General features: G+C 42.6%; 1 protein-coding gene across 12 annotated transcripts in view; it reads left to right on the top strand.

The window, feature by feature from the left end:
• Window positions 1-18,789, top strand: part of LOC143782270 (poly(rC)-binding protein 3-like) — a 2,306,623-nt gene that overhangs the window by 2,239,904 nt on the left and 47,930 nt on the right. For 11 of the 12 annotated variants that reach the window (XM_077269554.1, XM_077269555.1, XM_077269557.1 and 8 more), the window contains 5 exons: window positions 9,194-9,337; window positions 10,386-10,427; window positions 10,863-10,938; window positions 12,826-12,878; window positions 18,312-18,481. In XM_077269554.1, the coding sequence (XP_077125669.1) occupies window positions 9,194-9,337; window positions 10,386-10,427; window positions 10,863-10,938; window positions 12,826-12,878; window positions 18,312-18,481 (485 nt within the window). The remainder of the gene's footprint in view (window positions 1-9,193; window positions 9,338-10,385; window positions 10,428-10,862; window positions 10,939-12,825; window positions 12,879-18,311; window positions 18,482-18,789) is intronic. The other variant, XM_077269551.1, reaches the window with a different exon arrangement.

Genomic DNA, 18,789 nt, shown 5'->3' with positions numbered 1-18,789 from the left:
ATGACATGAAAAATGTTCACAGTCTTCCCATTATAAAAGTTTATGTAAATTAAGTGTTAACCTTTGTGCATAACAAGCAAAATGGATAAAATTATCATTCTCTTATAAGGGTAAGTTTTGCACTACTGTCACTTTAGATAGCATTCAGTCTACTTTACCACAGATACTACAGATCCGATTAACAGATGAGCATTTCACTGGCATTACTGAAATGTAGCTGCCCCTTTCTGCAGTACAGTACTACATCTCTGTTTTCTGCCATATGCATCATTGGAGCAACAGTTGCAGTTTCACATCACTGACATGTCAGCAGCAGGTATCAAACATTGGTCAGCCCTACTTGTGCCATACCTAGGTAATAAAAGACCTGTTGAGCAGGCAGAGCAGAGTGCAGGACTGTAGATCATAGCTATGGTAATACTAATGTAGATGACATTAGACAAAATCGGGCTGTCAGGCTACCGGGCAAGACCATACATTACACAGGAGAGTATAATTTAAATGTAGAACACACTATGTCAGTGATGGATGCAGAGGTATGCTGGGAGCTCGCTGAGTTGGCACTCATTGTGCATTCTCAGGCTGGGGCAGTGAAATTACAACAGGACAGGTCCAATGTCCACTGGAGGGTAAATAGAGCCTAGAGGAGCATCAATAGGGGGTGATATCTGCAAACAGGGTAGCTTTAAACAAGTGGTCCGAAATAGAAATTAACTTTCATCCTTCTTAATTGCCTATCTATTTAATGGCATAGTTTAATCCATTTTTCTAATATACTTTAATTAAAAATTCCTATCTTTCCCTAAATATACTATCTAATTGTTTTTACTTTTTTTAACAACTTCCTTTTTGTTGATGCTACATTTGATAATCCCAATGTATGCTGGGATACTCAAGCGAAGCGTCAGCACACGGCAGAAGCTGTGGTCACTGATGCAGCCCCTGCTTGAAATGAAGGGTCATTTGTGACCTTCATATTGGGGGCAGGGCTAGACCCTTCTCTGTCACTGTGCAACATGCACAATGACCGTGCGCTCTCGCACAAACTCATATCAGTAGTAGCAATCCGGTGTAAGAACATCTTGCTTGCAGAGAATAGTGCCATCCCGCCAGTGATGTCACTGGCCTCTGCAAGCTGGGTATTCATCATACATCGTGCACTGACAGTGCACTCTGTTGCTGACTCATTACTATTTATCTGAGCCGCCAAGAGCACACACTGTTATTGTGCACATCGCATAGTGTCTGAGCAGGGACTAGACAGCCTTTGCCAGATGAAGGCGCTTCTTTTGAGTATCCCAGCATGCATTGGGTTCTCAAACAATGAGTCATTAAAAAGGAAGTTGTAAAAAAAAGTAGTTATATATTGTAGTTAAGGAAGGGTAGGGAATTTTTAATTAAGGTTTATTAGAAAATAGATTAGATTATGGCATTAAAGATGCCCTCCCATCAAAGTCTTTATCCTTTTAATATATTGCTCTCATCATATTATACAACACTGTGTACTTTTCTACATAGATCTAAGAAGGATTCAGTTAGTCAGTCTTCTGTCACCTGATGTCATAGACCTATTGGAAAATAGAAGAATTCACTAGGTAGAAGAGCAAAATAAGCAATTGTAAGTATACAGTGCCATATAATATGATAATTGGTATATATTTAGAGGATAAAAACTTGATGGGTGGACTACTTCAAATAAATAACCATTTACGATGAAAATTTTGATTTCGGACCATCCTTTAACAATAAGTTATAGTGACAAAAATCAATAACTATACATGGACATTATTAAAGAGACCACATTGTGATTTGAGGAAAACCCCTTTAAGTTTATAGCATTCAAACATTTTTTATTAATGTAAATGGAGTTGTGAGGTTGCCCTTCAGGGCAGTGTGGATACTCGGTATTGGTCACAATTAAAGAGGTGGTCAAGGTGGCAGCGACTCGGTCCGTGGCCCTGGGCACCCAAGTAAAAGGGACGGTCTTTAAAGGGGTTGTGGAAACAATGAAAGTTCATGACACCACCTGTGGTTTTGGGTCAGAGGTGACTGATGCTGCTTAAAGGGGGGCGATGGTGCTGCAACAATGATGGGGTCGCTTCCCACAGGTGAAGCGGGGTCCCCAGGGCTCCCGGTGTGTTTGGCAGGGATGTTGAATGCCGGCAGATAAATAGAGGACACAGGGTTGTAGTCTTTACCTGGTTTACTCCTGTTAAGTACCTCAGTCCAGGGTACTGGCAACAGGTGTAGAAGGAGTCCAGGCAGCCTGAAGACAAGTGGAAATCCCTTTGACAGGTCAGTTTGGGAGCCTTCCACTATGCGCTGGTTTCTGGTCCCTTGCTGCCGGTAGTTGTCTAACAAGGTCCTCTTTTTCCCCTGTCCAGGGACAGTACCTGCACGGTAGGCAACTTGAGCCATCTCTTTGGGGTCTCTGTCCACGGTGACTCCAGGCTCTGATTGCTGCTGTACCTTAGGTATTATGTGGGCAAGTCCCTTTTAGTTTCCTTCCCTCTGGTTCTGCCGTGGGACCTGTAGTTCCTCATGACCTCGGGCTCCCGGTTTCTGCGCTCAGCTTAGAGAGACCCAGTCGCAGACCTCCTCTAGCTCCTAGGGTCTTTCTGTGGTTCTGCTACCAACTGTCAACTCTTCCCAACTGCCTAACAACTAGTTCCTCCTCCCGACCAGAGAGAGCAGCTCCCCTGAAGTCTGGTGTAGAGCTCCCCTTCTGGCCTGGAGTCAGAACGGTGTTGTACTGTATGTGCTAATTACCTGTTATGAGGAATCTTCCATCGCTTCCAAGCGTGACATCACTCTCTCCGTGAGGAAAGCAATGCCACTGTAACAACCAGGACCCTGGGGCGTCACAGTTGTACCAAGTATATATGTTAGGATGGAGGATAAATTATTAATTGCAGGATGTCCACTCACTGGAGCCACCACCAATCCGAAGAACATTCTGAATAGAGTCAGTAGAAAATGGAGGTCTAAGTGGGAACGATTCTCCTTGCAGAGTGCCAATCCAGTATAAGAAGACTTATAGGCCATGCAATGCTCCTCTGGGAATTTATATATGCAATTAGCCTCATCAGAAGGAAAAGAACTTTACCTCTGGCACCACTTATTCAATGCATCAATCCTAAATGTCAATATTGTCCCTTTAAAAAGCCTTGCCACATGACCTAGGATATGAGTAAAATAAATAAACAATGCGGCTTTAAAGGGCCACTGTCACCCCCTCCAGCCGTTATAAACTAAAAGAGCCACCTTGTGCAGCAGTAATGCTGCATTCTAACAAGGTGGCTCTTTTAGTTTTAGGTGCATGTGTAGCGCCCCCACCGCCGCAGGGCCGAGGGGTACCCGGTACCGGGCCTCTGAGTCTCTGCTCTGGGGTTGTCACGGCGGCTAGGCCCCAGTCCGTGACCCTGCCGTGGGGCGCACAGTGAATAACAGGTGTGGATGATGGTAGTGGTGGTGCGGTGCAGTAAATAACGAGGACACCAGGTTGCAGTCTCTTTACCTCTTTACTGAAGATCTCTGGGTCCTCAGTCCAGAATACGGTTCACCAGGCTGCGCAAGTCCGGCCGGTCTGATGGCACCTCCAGAGCTCTCTTCACAGGTGGAAATCGGTGCCTTCCTTCTAGCGCTATGTGTTGCGGTCCTCCCCTGCTGTGCTTACGGAAAGTCCCCACAACCGTTGTGTCTGTTTCTTAAGTTCCCTCACAACTCGATTAAATGATGTTCTTCTAATCCTCCGTCCCTCCCTGCTGTTCTGGTTGGGACGGCACCCGTTTGACGGGTAGGCTCGGAGCTCTTCCGGGACCCTAGAGTCGCCCCTCTCCACAAGGTGCCCCCCAAAACTTCATAGGTGATTTGTGTGAGACAGCCCGCCTTAGACTGACTGTCCTGCCGCTGTTTAGAGTATTGCTTGAAGCTGAATGTTATAATACTCCCTCGGCGTTCCGGCCACCGGTAGTGCGCCTCAGTAGGGTGTTGCTCCGGTCTTACAGCACGACCCCTACTGGTATTCTCCTATTGCTTGATCTCGTTTCTCACTCAGCACAATCTATCTCGCTTCTAGTCCTTTCTTGGGCCCCGCCGCTTCCCGGAGCTGGCGCGGACCCGTTACGTTCTTTCCAATGCCAAGCCTCTGTCAGGATCCCACCCCTGACAGACCCTACTGTCTCTTCCTCCACAACACTCTCTGCCACCAGGTGTTGCTTCGTCCAATCCAGTCAGCTTTCTGATCTAACTTCCTGCCTGACCCCCAGTTTACCCACTATGGTGGGGAGTGGCCTAATGAATAGCACCCTTAGCTCCCCCCGGAGGCCCAGCTGTGAAATGTATTGGTGTCTGTGATACCTGATCAGATGAACTCCTTCAGTGCCATCGGACGCACCGTAGCTCCCCATAGTGGCGGAGCCACAGTACTGCAACGACCAGGACTCTGGGGCGCTGCACTCCCCCCTGGTTAAACACAGTACTCCGGGACTGGGAAGAAAACAACAATACAAGTTAGCAAAAAGACATACAATTTTGTTGAGTGCAATAACAATAAGCATATTTGAACAGAGCTTCCCTTTATGGGAGGTGAGGACACTTGAACGTTACAAACATGGTAAAATATCATAGCAACATGCTATAATTAACTTTTCTTACCCAACCGGGTATTCTACTAAGTGCAAAAATTGCCGAACAATAATTTAACTTTGCCTTTAAGGACATACACTCTTAATCCACTAAAGACCTTCCTATAATCACATTATAAGGTATTTTAACTTTTACATTCTCCTACTTTGGATCTGCAGGACCGCCTGTCCTATCGGCACTAGACCTACTGCCTCTCCTTTCTGTTACAGGACCGCCCCGTTCAGCCAGGGCCTACTGCCTTTTCAACTACTATACACAGTATAGAACATAACATTACTTTCAGTTTAAGAGCACTAAGTCATCTCTACATGACTCCTATGAGGACTCAGGGTTTACCTTCTATCCTAACCATCTATCAGCATTATCAAAACACTTTCTATCGAACATTAAGCCTTCTCATTATCTTTCTTCCTTTCATGCATGCTGGACACCACGTCTATCCCTACGGGTCCACTGCATCCTTCTTCTATCTTTCACCTTTTACTTCTCAGAGCACATCATCAGTATTTCTTCACATTTAACTAATTAAACACATATAACTTTTCTCATATAAACATTATCATCGTTTCTTTTGGTCAAGACATTATTGCTTCCTGTCTTAAAGCAATATCACAGTTTAAGCGTAACAAATGAACATCCCCTTTAAGAGGGGACCAAGTCTCTATAAGGTAGCGTATCTTCTCAAGCTACCAGTCCATACTCAGCAAAGGTTCCAGTGCGGTATCTTCGCAAAGAGTCCTTCTTTAAGTAAAACCAGTAGGGAGCGCCTTTAATAAGGTGCAAACTATATACAAGAAGTTCGGATCATGCACTGTTCATGATTTCAGCAGTTTTTAAATAACATAGAAAAATAGAAAAGAACCAAAAACAATAGGGATCCCGGGTCAACAAAGGGATCCCTTTAAGAGTTTACCCTGAGCGGGTTTAGCAGCCAAACAGGAAACAGTAACTATTTACATATTCATGGTATCGAGGTTTAGCCTTCCAAGTCTGGGGGCGGCTTCCGCGAGTACCGGTCTCCCCCCGCCACCACATAGAGGGCGTCCGCACCCTGGATAGGGGTCTGGGTACTCACGGTTCTCCTTGGAGTGATGGCCCGCAGGCATTTGGCGCACAGTGAGATCGGGGCAATAACCGCCGGCCTTGATGAATCATCAGAGGATGGTACGGTCACTTCCGGCTTGTACTTGCGTACGTGCAGGGCATACCACCCCTTATCCCCCCAGTGGCGGGTGTACCGAACTCGGTCTCCTGGGTAAAGATCCCGGCCTGGGTGTCCTTCAATGAGATGCGCCTCTACATCCCGCCGGTTTACAAACACTTCCAAGGCAAGACCGGGCTTCTTAATGAAGCCCCAACCTCCCTGCAGCCGGAAGGTATTGATCACGCCATAGCGCTGCGGCCCCCAGTTCTCCTCAGCAACTTGCCTGACTTGGGCTTTATTCTGAAGGTCCTTCTCTCGCTCAGCCTGACGCCGGAGCTCCTTCTTGCGGGCCCACTCTTCCTCTTGCTGGCGCAGCTGTTGGCGGTACTCCCTCTGGCGGATGACTTCGATACTCTCCCCCTCCTCTTGGGCATCCCCTGGAAACCCCATCAGATTGGTAGTGGCCGCGCGGGTCCATTTGAAGGTTACCCATTCTCCCTGACGCTGCGTGGGTTGTTTGATGGGCCGTAGGGGGCGATCGGCCGTCTGCAGAGTTTCCCAGGGCCTCTCACACTCGATGCGGCTACACACTCGCCCGGGTGGTCGCGGTGGGGGTGAGTCTACATCCACCAGCAGGGGCTCTTCAATCGCCACGCCGGGATCGGCGCGGTTACCTGCCTCCGATGCATCTCCGGTGTCGGCCTCCTCCGTTGTCGGCTGCAAGACCGATACCTGGTGCGGCTCCTCGCCAGGGGTGGTTGCTCGCTGGCAAAGACTCCAGAACTGCCGGCACAGCTCCTCCACTTCTGCCCCGAGGATTTCCTGACTAGCGCAGCCTGGTAAGGACTCCGCCGGCTCCCATTGGTAGAACCTGGCACAGGTCTTCTCTCCCTCCCCGGGGTGACTTCCGCGCTCCATGCTGCCAATCGGATTCTGCCTCGTGGTCTCCAGAAGTTCTTGCCCCTCCCTGTCCGGAGGGCGGCCTTTCTCTCCTCCACCATCCCACACTAGGAGGCGGGCCCTTCTCCTTGATGGGTGTTATAATGGCGGCGGTTTTGGCGGGGAATGTCGGAACACAGTCTTTGCAACATAATACAGTCCTAGCACAGTAAACCACAGTTCCAAGGCACACATGACCTGATTCTTCAGGCTTAAGTAGATCCTGTTCGTGACGCCAAGTTGTAGCGCCCCCACCGCCGCAGGGCCGAGGGGTACCCGGTACCGGGCCTCTGAGTCTCTGCTCTGGGGTTGTCACGGCGGCTAGGCCCCGGTCTGTGACCCTGCCGTGGGGCGCACAGTGAATAACAGTGAATAACAGGTGTGGATGATGGTAGTGGTGGTGCGGTGCAGTAAATAACGAGGACACCAGGTTGCAGTCTCTTTACCTCTTTACTGAAGATCTCTGGGTCCTCAGTCCAGAATACGGTTCACCAGGCTGCGCAAGTCCGGCCGGTCCGATGGCACCTCCAGAGCTCTCTTCACAGGTGGAAATCGGTGCCTTCCTTCTAGCGCTATGTGTTGCGGTCCTCCCCTGCTGTGCTTACGGAAAGTCCCCACAACCGTTGTGTCTGTTTCTTAAGTTCCCTCACAACTCGATTAAATGATGTTCTTCTAATCCTCCGTCCCTCCCTGCTGTTCTGGTTGGGACGGCACCCGTTTGACGGGTAGGCTCGGAGCTCTTCCGGGACCCTAGAGTCACCCCTCTCCACAAGGTGCCCCCCAAGACTTCATAGGTGATTTGTGTGAGACAGCCCGCCTTAGACTGACTGTCCTGCCGCTGTTTAGAGTATTGCTTGAAGCTGAATGTTATAATACTCCCTCGGCGTTCCGGCCACCGGTAGTGCGCCTCAGTAGGGTGTTGCTCCGGTCTTACAGCACGACCCCTACTGGTATTCTCCTATTGCTTGATCTCGTTTCTCACTCAGCACAATCTATCTCGCTTCTAGTCCTTTCTTGGGCCCCGCCGCTTCCCGGAGCTGGCGCGGACCCGTTACGTTCTTTCCAATGCCAAGCCTCTGTCAGGATCCCACCCCTGACAGAGACCCTACTGTCTCTTCCTCCACAACACCCTCTGCCACCAGGTGTTGCTTCGTCCAATCCAGTCAGCTTTCTGATCTAACTTCCTGCCTGACCCCCAGTTTACCCACTATGGTGGGGAGTGGCCTAATGAATAGCACCCTTAGCTCCCCCCGGAGGCCCAGCTGTGAAATGTATTGGTGTCTGTGATACCTGATCAGATGAACTCCTTCAGTGCCATCGGACGCACCGTAGCTCCCCATAGTGGCGGAGCCACAGTACTGCAACGACCAGGACTCTGGGGCGCTGCACATGTATTACCAAAATTAAGGGTTTTATATTTTCGCCAAAATACAAGCCTGGCTGTGACATCAGACGGCCAGAGCTCACTGCGCCTGCACCAAACAGCGATACACAGCGTAGGAGCTGGATTTCATGGGTAAACAGCGCTGAGGGGGCGGTGCCCGGCACCCCTGAACATTTGAGTGACGGCAATGTGGCGTTACAAGCAGGGGGGTGAGGACCTGCCTCCCTGGCTAAAGAAAGGTATTTTGGCGAAAATATAAAACCCTTTATTTTGGTAATACATGCACCTAAAACTAAAAGAGCCACCTTGTTAGAATGCAGCATTACTGCTGCACAAGGTGGCTCTTTTAGTTTATAACGGCTGGAGGGGGTGACAGTGGCCCTTTAAGTCTCCTCATCTCGACATGCTTAACATGTACTCTCCGCAAGGAGTAACGATACTTCTTGGATTTCCTCTTAATAAAATTTTAGTAAATTTGAAGTTTACAAAATTCATACACTAATTGAAAAGCTACCTTCACAATGACTTCAGCAGCATTTTTCCCCATGTAAAAACACCCGAATTTTAACATGCACTTTTTTCTAGCATCTTTTCCATTTTTTAGTGTTTCTTAAGATAACTGTGTTTCGGTTGCATTTTGGTTGTCATGTAATTCGGAGATAATGTGATTCCTATATTTCTCCTAAAATTACATAATGTGAAATGTTAAAAACACAACAATAAATGAAAAACACTAATACTTTTCGTGGACAAAATGGTCAAAACTGTGTAATAAAACTCCACAACTAAAACATGTTGCAATTTAATGAGAAAAAAGCAATGAATACAAAGACACAAGTGAGGTGAAAAAAGTCGCAGAAAATCAGTTTGTGTTTCTTTTAAAATGTCCTACTTCTCCAGCAAGCATTTGGCCACAGCTTTTTTGGCGTTAAAAAAAATGCCACTAAAATTGAAAAAAAATGTTATTTTAACAACAAATCTTCAAACATTGGTATCTAAGACTTGTCCTAGAAACATTTTTCTATATTTTTTATTTTATTTTCATTACATAACTTGAGTTTCTCTTTTCTAATTTTCAGTCTCCGCCAAAAGGTGCCACTATACCTTATCGCCCAAAGCCTGCCTCTGGACCTATTATTTTTGCTGGAGGCCAGGTAAGAGCGGATACCATTTTGGCCTCAGCTGGAAATCACACCGTCCTGGCCCAACCTCAACCAGCACCTGTTAGTTTACTCTCTTTTTCCTGGTATAGTATAAGAGTATATGTTGTATAAGACATGGCTTGCACAACGTAGGTTAGTTCACTCCAACTGCTTTGTCATTCCAGAATTGTTATTACTTCTCCTGTTTGCTATGCCTTCCATAGTTGGATATGTATTGTGCATGCTGTCTTCCCTATTTTTAGTTACGTTGCAAATTAATTTATACTTTGTGTCATCATCTTTCTCATGTATAAACATTTACTACAAATATGACTGTATAGGATACTGACATATTTGTTACGTTTGCATAATGAATGAATTACATAATAGGTTTGGCACTGTTCTCGGAGACTTCATAAGAGGCTTTAAATAAGTGTCCTGTATCTTATATTATAGACACTATATTAGATTACTGTTTGCAAATCTATAAAAACCCAATGGTACATTGGAAGCAAACCATTTTCAGTATATATTTATATATATTTTTTTAAATGACTTTACATAGTTACATTAAGTTACAATTGAAAAAAAAGACACAAAGTCCATCAAGTTCGACCTCCCTCTATCACGTATACATTATCTATCACTAGATTATACGTACAATGGCATTTGTAACACATCTAGCACTTTATTATGCTCTTATATAGTCTCTCTTGTCCCTCCATGGCATCTTGTGGTAGGGCATTCCACAGTTTGACCACTGTAACTGTAAAGAACCCTTTCCTATTTAGCTGCCGGAATTTCCCTTGCTCCACATGTAATAAATGTCCGATAGTCTTTGGAAAGAGAAGTCATGTGACAGTCCTTTGTATTGACCACACTTAAATTTATATATGTAAATGAGATCTCCTTTCAGCCATATTTTTTCTAAATTAAACAAGCCCTATCATTGGGCTTCCTATACGCAAATACTTAATGACACGTATTCCCTTCATCTCATTTTATTTTCTACTTACATATACATTTTGTCAGAAAGTCTCAGTATCCTTTACTAAATCACTTTGTAGCACTACTTCTAGTCGTGGCGAGTCTTCCATGTGTAACTTTTTATTTACCTGTCCTTTTCTAGGCATTTGCAATTCAGGGGCAGTATGCTATTCCACATCCAGACGTGAGTCCAGCGCATGTCAATAATATCAGACTTAACCTATTGATTTGTACTGGGTAGCAAATACTTTCTGAAGCAAAGATTTTACTTTATTTCAAAACCTCAGATATGAAATAATGATCACAATGAAGTATCTAGCACTCAGAGAGAGTATGGTGGCCCAGATACAAAGTAAAAGCTATTTCTTTTCATTTGTTTAGTTTTGCGCAGATTTAACTTCCACCTTTTAGTATAATTCTGTATGTTAATTTAACAATAAATATGTAATTTCTAATTATTGTTCCTTTATTGTAGTTTAGAAACAAATGATTGAACCTCTCTTTCTATTTTCTTTTTTTTTTTTTATAAATTTGTTTTTTTTAAACAATAGATGGTTTTCTGTATTCTGATATAATTACATTTGATTGGTTAGTTCTAATTTCCCATCCTGCCCTGCAGTTGACCAAGCTTCACCAGTTGGCTATGCAGCATACCCCTTTTACTCCCCTTGGGCAGACCACCCCTGGTTTCCCTGGTACGTACCCATGACCCCCTGAGAATGTCCTACTTCTTAACACCTTTGTTTCCATGGTCATGACATCATTTTGTCTACTAAATGCAGTCAGTGACCAAGATATCCATTTACTTTCTTCTCATAATGCACCTTGTTGTGTTTTTGCGCTTCATTTACCTTTCTTAATGTAATCTGCCTTGCTTTACCTATTTTATACCATTAATGTCAACGAAGTCTACTTAAAGGGGTTATCTACTGTTTGTTCTTCTGGTGCTCACTGCTCCTATGCCTCCAGGCATTGACACTTTGGATCATTGGCATGGCGGTGTCACTGGCCAGAACTGTGCGCTCTCGGGTGCTGCTAGCAGACACAGCTCTGCCTGGGTATCATGACAGTAGCGAATTGGCTTTAACGCTGGCCAAATCTAGTAATTCGGTGGGCTTCAGAGCAGCGCTTGCAAGCTGTATAGTAAACAGCTTGCAGCCGCGGGCTCCTTTTCTTAGGAAACCGGTAACATAGGCAAAGAGATGTAAACTATGAAATTACAGATGTCTCTCTTCTAAAGAATGGAGAGAAGTATTAACAAAAATAAATTGCAAAGTTGCTTGTTTTTACAATCGCTTGGCAATTTTAACCCTTTATGAACATGAGATAACCCCTTTAATTGTAATGTCTAGGAAATAAACTAACATACTCAAGCATGTGCCAGTGTACAGTAATGTGTGTGCATTTACAGACTATCTGATCTGTACCGTCAGAGAAGATGTTTTACAAGAGGTAAAAGACAAGTAGAAACACTGGGAAATTCAATATCAGATCTGAAATAAGCATACAACTTGCATTCTTACACTATAACCAATATGGAGATCTTAGAATGAAATATATGGAAGCAGAGGCTCCTTAGGTTGTGGCAGCCTTATAGAGAAATATGTACTTCTTATACTCTTCTTCAGCAGTTTTACGCTGGACACATGCTTGAGAGGTAATGTTCAGAAATGTACTTTTATCATGTACAGAGTAGAAGTGTAACCAATGAGGCACAATTTACAGCATACATATCACATAGATCTGCCCTATTACATGTAATGGAAGCAGCCTATAGCCACCCATAAATGAAAAATCACTCAAAATCAGTGAATATGTAGCTCTCTTTTTGGCATCTAATTGTACATGATAAAATATACGTGTGCTATGTATGTGATCTTTACTTGCTTTGTCTTCTCCAATCCTCTACCTTGTAGCTATTGCCCTGCTCCTTAACCATGTTCCTGATTTAATAATATAATGCATCTTGTCAGTGTAAGCCTTTCCCGAACACCTTGTCTCTCCTTTCTCCTTGTCTTCACTCCCATTTAAAACAAATGTATGCAACTTACAGTATATTCTATTCCTCCTCCCAATAAGCCTTCCTCCCCAAGGTTTCGCAGGCACCACTAACCCTATTTATTTAAATACCACGTGTCTTCCTTGTTATCCTTCCTGAATCCCACTATTTTTCATTTAGCTATATCAAATAATATTTTTTTTTCTGTTTTTATTTCTATAAGGCAGCGTTGCTCATGAAAAGCAGGCAGATAGAAAGGGCAGTTTCTAGCTTCACCTGAGTGTATACTTATGACATTCAATTTAGTTCCATGTTTCGCTATCTAACATTCATCTTGTAACATATAGTATGGGGCTACAGGAATACTATTGCCCATCATTAAACCAACGCTAAGCAAACTATTTTACGGTTCCCTTTTGATAACCATTTCCATGTTGCTGTAAGTTCTGTACTTTTCTTTGCTGCAGTTTGACTGTATCATTTTCCTTTACATCAAAGACGAGTACCGTATGCATATGGTGTATCTTGTTTAGATCTGTGTTTTGCCGATGACATTTTTTACCTGTTTTTCTAATTTAAACAGGACTGGATGCTACATCTCCAACCAGTTCCCATGAACTCACAATTCCAAATGATGTAAGTGTCACTCTAAGACATGACATCTGAACATATGAGAACATTACATCTAAGATCAGATTTTGGATCAAATTTGATTTGCAGGACTCAAGTGTTCCAGTCAGGTTGATGTATTTTCTTCACATTGGCCATTATTCCTATATGCATGCAATATACAAACTGTGTCCATCATGTCAACTGTCTTTGTTCGACAGCTATCAATGACTTCATATACTGTATGAGCATGTGGTTCTTTGAAATGTAAAGTCATTGGCATCTTTATATCTTCTATCTCTTGCTGCATTCCCGAGTACTAGGGTTTTCACTAATAAATGAGGTGGGAAGTGCTCATAGCGCTTAAGGAGCCACTGCTTCCCCAGGCTGTTTCCCCACCAAGCACCATCATCTTTCGTGTGATCGGTAGCTCGCTCACGGTTTTATTTCTTTGCTTAGTGCCTGACATCCCGCAGTCAATGAGCTGTCAATTAAGCTAAAGGGGCTGGTGTTGAGTGCTGGACCAACCTCTGGAAAAAGACACTCAGAAAGTGCTCAATCATTCCCAGAGCACTCAACACCTCATTTACATAGAAATCAAAACACTGATTTCACAGGAATGCAGCAAAAGATAGAAGATATAAAGGTGTTGATGGATTTACATTTCAAAGACCTGAATGCCCATATTAGCATGTGATCTAAGGGGTAAGTTTTCTCCTTGCCCCTACTACTTACCCCTTAGATCCCATTCTTAGCCTCTCATCAAAGCCAAATCAGGTCTCATACTTTGCACTATCGAGGGGCAATACCCCAAAACACCGTGTCTGCAAATTGAGATTCTGATTTTGCTTTTATCTTAAATTATATTGCAAGGCTCCTTAGAGGGTGAATAGTGACTTGTAGGATCGCTTCTTCCAACAGGTGGCACTATAGAGTTCTACTCTTCCTCTCTGAAGAGGCAATTTGCATATTAGCATGGAAAGTTGATCTTACTTACAAATTCCATTTAAAATTGATCAGAAACACACTTTTACTAGTGAATATGCCTGAAGTGACAAACTAGTTAGAGCTAAGCTGCACTAAGTTGTAATACCAGGCATAATCACTTTTAAAAGTAGGCTGATGTAGTTGGAAAATAATGAATGAAATGTGGCATGTTAGGGGATGTAGCCCCTTCAGTCAGCTGATTGGCGGAGTCCCTAGAGTCATATGCTAACTAATTGTATATCTTTTCATCTAACATTGTTTTATTTGTCATCTTGTATGTACATTTTCTATTAAATATATGTGTTTGACCCTTTCACGACATGCGCCGTACATGTACTGCGCATGTCGTGTCTCCCCCTTTGATGTGGGCTCCGGCGGTGAGCCCACATCAAAGTCGCGACATGTCAGCTGTTTTGTACAGCTGACATGTGCGCACAATAGCGGCGGGTGAAATCGCTATTCACCCGCCGCTATTAACCTGTTAAATGCCGCTGTCAAATGCAGACAGCGGCATTTAACCGGCGCTTCCGGCCGGGCGGCCGGAATTGACGTCATCACCAACCGCTGTCACATGATCGGGGGTTGGCGATGTGTCAGGACAGTAACCATAGAGGTCCTTGAGACCTCTATGGTTACTAATGCCGGCCTGCTGTGAGCGCCCCCCTGTGGTCGGCGCTCACAGCACACCTGCATTTCTGCTACATAGCAGCAAACATCAGATCGCTGCTATGTAGCAGAGCCAATCGAGTGGTGCCAGCTTCTAGCCTCCCATGGAGGCTATTGAAGCATGGCACAAGTAAAAAAATGTTTTTCAAAATATGAAAAAAATATAAAAAATATAAAAGTTTAAATCACCCCACTTTCGCCCCATCCTAAATAAAACAATAAAAAAAAATCAAACCTACACGTATTTGGTATCGCCGAGTTCAGAATCGCCCGATCTATCAATAAAAAAAAGCATTAACCTGATCGCTAAACAGCGTAGTGAAAAAAAAAATCGAAACACCAGAATTACGTTTTTTTGGTCGCCGCGACATTGCATTAAAATGCAATAACGGGTGATCAAAAGAACGTATCTGCACAAAAGTGATATTATTAAAAACGTCAGCTCGGCACGCAAAAAATAAGCCCTCACCCGACCCCAGATCACGAAAAATGGAGACGCTTCGGGTATCGGAAAATGTCACTTTTTTTTTTTTTTTTAAGCAAAGTTTTGAATTTTTTTTCACCACTTGGATAAAAAATAACCTAGACATGTTAGGTGTCTATGAACTCGTAATGACCTAGAGAATCACAATGGTAGGTTAGTTTTAGCATTTAGTGAACCTAGCAAAAAAGCCAAACAAAAAACAAGTGTGGGATTACACTTTTTTTGCAATTTCACTGCACTTGGAATTTTTTTCCCGTTTTCTAGTAAAAGACATGGTAAATCCAATGGTGTCATTCAAAAGTACAACTCGTTCCGCAAAAAATAAGCCCTCACATGACCATATTGACGGAAAAATAAAAAAGTTATGGCTCTGGGAAGGAGGGAAGTTTAAAACGAAAACGCAAAAACGAAAAAGGGCCGTGACTTGAAGGGGTTAACCAAGTGTTTAAAATTCTGGGTTATTTTATGTGCTGCCCTGTTTACTTAACAAAGCGAGACAAAAAACATTATGGCCTATTTGGTCTAACCTAGTTCTAGTTATACAGTACTTCCATGAGTATCTCTGCGAAGATGATATAGTATACACCACCTAATAACAAATTGTACTAATTACAAATGTGATGCCAATTTTACATTTTTAATGGGAATTCTCTGAAATACGGGTCACTCAAACGTTTATTTTTACTCTTATTAGGAATGTAATGCCTGCAACTGCATAGTTCCTTGTGTGCTTTCAGTTACACAGTGATTCTCCCGATAGGCGACTGCTGCTGTGGAAAGTGCAGGAGCCAGACACCCATCCCCTGATTTTTTGATCTGCAGCCATTCTGTATGATCCCATTGAGCGTTATGCTTTTACTCCTCACTTTGGCTCAGTGTGTAGAGCAGGGGATTGATAAGTAAGCTGCAAAATGGGTGGGCATCAAAGTAGATATGGTCTAAAAATTGTATTCATATTTCAAGTTTTAAAAATGTTAGCAGTTGTCTCTTGTACAAAAATATATCTATAGTTTTTCAACATGATTTATAAAAAATGGTTAAAATAAAATGCCTAAAATAAAACATAGGTTGTTTAAATAAAATACTATTGTTGTACTATAATATTCAGAAAGAGAAACGTAGTAGCCATGAACCACCAAATAGTTATGCAATTATTCCACGTGTTCTAATAAAATTTAGTGGTTCATGGCTACTCCATTTCTCTTTCTGGGTTTGCATGTTATAGGAGTACTCCACCCTTCCTAAATTGTGTAGGGGAACTTTATTATTTTTCTTGTTCCTAACCACATCTATCCATTATGTGCTATTTGAATATTTGGTTTATAATATTTAGATGTCTCAACTCCAGATATTAAACATGTGATTTACTGTTATCAATTTTGAGTCAAAAAAGATACTCCCCTCCTGGATCAGTGCCATTCCTGGTGGTGCAATTGTTATACCACGTTAGCGCTGCAGCCAATCAGCAGTCACTAACGGGCTGCAGGACACACACCTCCCTCAGATGTTTAAGGTTCATCCAAGGCAAGTGTGAGCGCTGCAGCCCATTAGTGGCCCCTGACTGGTTCACAGCTTATACGGCATAGCAATGTTACGTGAGTGTCATCAGAACCAACGCCAACATCACTGGTACAGCACTGACACAGGGGATGGTACCTGTTCTGTTTATTTTACATGGGGAAATACATCATTTGCAAAGGGGTTGTCCAAATGGTGGACAACCCAATCTTTTAAAAAAATATATAAAATTCACAAACTTTGAATTAGTTCAACAAGATGAATTTCGTGCCCTCCAAAAATTGGCTTGTGAGAATCACAGTATACTTGATTGTTTGAAATAATTTATTTAAAATACAATCTACCACTGATTTTAATTGCGGCACTTATTGTCTTCATTGACATCCACACATGGTTTTTCAGAGATTTCAGCATAATTACTGGTTCTAGTAGCAACAATGTGCATAATGGATACAGTATTTTAATACTTCCTGCCCCTGTTATTAATTACCCAGTAATTATGCACTGCACTTGCTTCAGGGTCCTGCAAGACTTAATTTCAGACAATAGTGGGCATAATTATTTAAAGTTTACATAAGAATTAATGACATTAACATAGCTGTCACTTGGATTGCGTAAAGAAAAGACAAAATTTTGTAGTAGGCTAAATATATAGTTTTACTGACAAGCAACTTTTTTATGGGTATAACAAGAATACATGTTTTCTGTACATTTCTAAACTAATTTATTATATTAAAATTGTAATTTATGCTAAAAGCATAACTATCACACTATTAAATACTAACTTAGGGATCATTTTGTCTAGCTCTCCATGTTATACTCACCTGTGGGTCCAACCTATGTCTTCACATTTTCCTCACACAGCTTGAATGAGAAGTGCTCATGGGTTGTTAGGACAGTCAAGTGAAGGCCTCCAGCAGCTATGTTCATACATCCTAGGTTAGCAGGGGTTGTCCACCTACAATCAATGTATGAGACCTCCCAGAATAATTTAAAATAATGAGATAAACGTTTTTTACCTTACCGATCCTTCATCAATACTGTTTCACTGCTACCCAATCTCATGCCTTCCTACTTTTTGGCATCTCCAGGATGCCTTGTGATTGACTGCCGTGGTGTCCAAGTGGCCTATGTATCACAGTTACTTAGGTACTGTTAAAGCGGGAGCAATGGGGGAAGAATTCTGTGGGATTTTATTACATTCTTTTAGTTGGCAGAGAACATTGGGGTAGGTAGGGGAAAATATAATATATAATTCAAATACGGTAATTAAAAGAAGCAAGATGGGTCAATAAAGGTGCACTGCCCAGGAGGTTTCCACACTCCCCAATGCACAATACAGAAAAACATAGGACAAGGTCAGCATTCCTTTAGTATTAAATCAATGTAGATTGCGTAATTCATGTGTTCATTAATTGCAGAGTGCTGCTGGGTAGTGTTTGTAAAAGTGTCTGTACTGTATATTGATCATAGTGGATGTGTGCCTTCAGATTAATTTAATACTATTGAAGTGCCTTGCCCTATGTTTTTTAGCATAAATACTACTTATATTCACTTACGATGAGCTAGCCAGTCACTGGTGATGCATTGCTAAATTTTATTTTAATATTTTACAGCATTTAGAGTGGTTAAAAAGAAAAAAACAGGTTTGGACAACTCCTTTAAACACCTTAAAGATGACTGTATCTAAATTGCCACTATCTCTCCTTTTTTATTTATAAAAAATGTTCTTTAATACACCAATATGAATATTTGTTTATATTCTTGTTAGAAAACTGTAATGACGCACTATTTCTGGCATTCAGTTAATAGGCTGCATTATTGGTCGACAAGGCAGCAAAATCAATGAAATCAGGCAAATGTCCGGCGCACAGATCAAAATTGCAAACGCATCAGAAGGCAATGGAGAAAGACAAGTCACGATTACCGGATCTCCCGCAAACATCAGCTTAGCACAATACCTTATTAATGCCAGGTAAGCTCTCAAATTACCAATTGTAAATTATCTCTGTCTTAAAGGATTTTTTAAAGTACCCAGTTTTGCTGAAGATAGTTAAACCAGTCAATGTTTAGGCAAAGTATGCAATATTTAATATATTGTAGTTACTTCCATAGTGCAGTCCAATGGGTTTTATAAACTATAAGTAAACTCTGTGGAATACATAATCAGAGACTGTAGCATATAGCGTGGCGAATACTTAATTCTACCATAAGAATATGGTCACCATAACAAAACCACAAGCTCAGTATTTTAGAAGCGCATTTACAAATTTGGAATGGAAA

The sequence above is a fragment of the Ranitomeya variabilis genome, chromosome 6, assembly GCF_051348905.1.
Source record: "Ranitomeya variabilis isolate aRanVar5 chromosome 6, aRanVar5.hap1, whole genome shotgun sequence".
In the NCBI taxonomy this organism is placed as follows: Eukaryota; Metazoa; Chordata; class Amphibia; order Anura; family Dendrobatidae; genus Ranitomeya; species Ranitomeya variabilis.
The sequence above is the reverse complement of the archived record's forward strand: the minus strand, read 5'-3'. Positions and strand labels throughout refer to the sequence as shown.